Consider the following 1244-nt stretch of genomic DNA (forward strand, 5'->3'; position numbering starts at 1 on the left):
CAGCCCCTGGATCCGGGACCGCGCCAGGTACACGTTGTTCTTCCACTCGGTCTTGAGGCGCCGGTACTGGGAGGACTTGGAGTGCACGAACTGTTTGCTGTAGGGGGTGTTGGTCTCCCCCGTGAAGGTGCTCTGGTAGGCCTTGGACATGCTGGTGCTGTTCAGGGTGTGGGGCCTGCCCAAAAAGGGGGGGGTGGGCAGAGATGAAGGATCCCCCCCCACAAAAAAAAGGATTCTGGCCCCTCCTGGAGGATTTTGGTCCTTGGAGGGGGCTCCTCCCTGGGTCCCAGCTCTCCTAGATCATCCTGATCCTTCTGGGAGATTCCAGGTCTCTTGGGGGATTCCCAGCTGCTCCTCCTAAAGGAATCCTAGGTCTCTTGGTGGATCCCAGATCCCCTAGATGACCCCAATCCTCCTGGAGGATCCCAGGTCTCTTGGAGGATCCCCAGGTCCCCTAGATGATCCCAACCCTCTTGGGGGAATCCTGAGTCTCCTGGGGGATTCCCAGATCCCCTAGATGGTCCCAACCCTCCTGGGGGGATCCCAGGTCTCTCAGGGGATTCCCAGCTCTCCCAGATGATCCTGATTCTTCTGGACAATCCCAGGTCTCTTGGGGGATTCCCAGCTCCTCCTGGGGGCACCCCAGCTCTTCTAGATGATCCCAGTCATCCCAGGGGATCCTGGCTTTTCTAGAGGATTCTGGCCTTCCTGGGGGATCCCAGATTCTCCTGGAGGATCCCACCCTCCTAGGGGATCCCGGCTTCTCCTGAGGAATCCCAACTCTCCTGGAGGATCCCGGCTTTCCTAGAGGATTCTGGCCCTCCCACCAGTATCCCAGCTTCTCCTGGAAGATCCTATTTCTCCTTGGGAGTATCCTTGCTTCTTCTGGGGGAGATCCTGGCTCTCTTGGAGGAGATCCTGGCTCCCCTGGGAGATCCTGGCTCCCCTGGGGGAGATCCTGGCTCCCCTGGGAGATCCTGGATCTCTTGGAGGAGATCCTGGCTCCCCTGGGAGATCCTGGCTCCCCTGGGAGATCCTGGCTCTCTTATCCTGCCTCTCCTGGGAGATCCTGGCTCTCCTGAGGGATCTCAGCTCTCCTGAGGGATCCCAGCCCCTCTTACCTCTTGTAGTGGGTGAGGATCTTGGGCTCGGCGCGGGCGCAGCCGGTGGGGTTGATCATCAGGGGCAGCTCCATCAGGGGGTGGCGGCCGTAGCGGAACAGGTAGTTCTGGCAGCTCTCCACG

At 60.1% G+C, this 1244-nt stretch overlaps 1 protein-coding gene across 1 annotated transcript in view; it reads right to left on the bottom strand.

Annotated features, from left to right (window-relative positions):
- Positions 1-3: 3 nt before the first annotated feature.
- LOC104394855 (histone-lysine N-methyltransferase 2D-like) overlaps positions 4-1244 on the bottom strand; it is a gene marked incomplete at its 3' end in the record, with an annotated part of 16428 nt that continues 15187 nt past the window's right edge. Inside the window, exons 16-17 of the mRNA XM_010004493.1 lie at positions 1122-1237; positions 4-175 (exon numbers count right to left, since the gene is read on the bottom strand). Coding sequence (XP_010002795.1) covers positions 4-175; positions 1122-1237 — 288 coding nt within the window. The remainder of the gene's footprint in view (positions 176-1121; positions 1238-1244) is intronic.

This window comes from Chaetura pelagica, unplaced genomic scaffold (assembly GCF_000747805.2).
Source record: "Chaetura pelagica isolate M959 unplaced genomic scaffold, ChaPel_1.0 scaffold1829, whole genome shotgun sequence".
In the NCBI taxonomy this organism is placed as follows: domain Eukaryota; kingdom Metazoa; phylum Chordata; class Aves; order Apodiformes; family Apodidae; genus Chaetura; species Chaetura pelagica.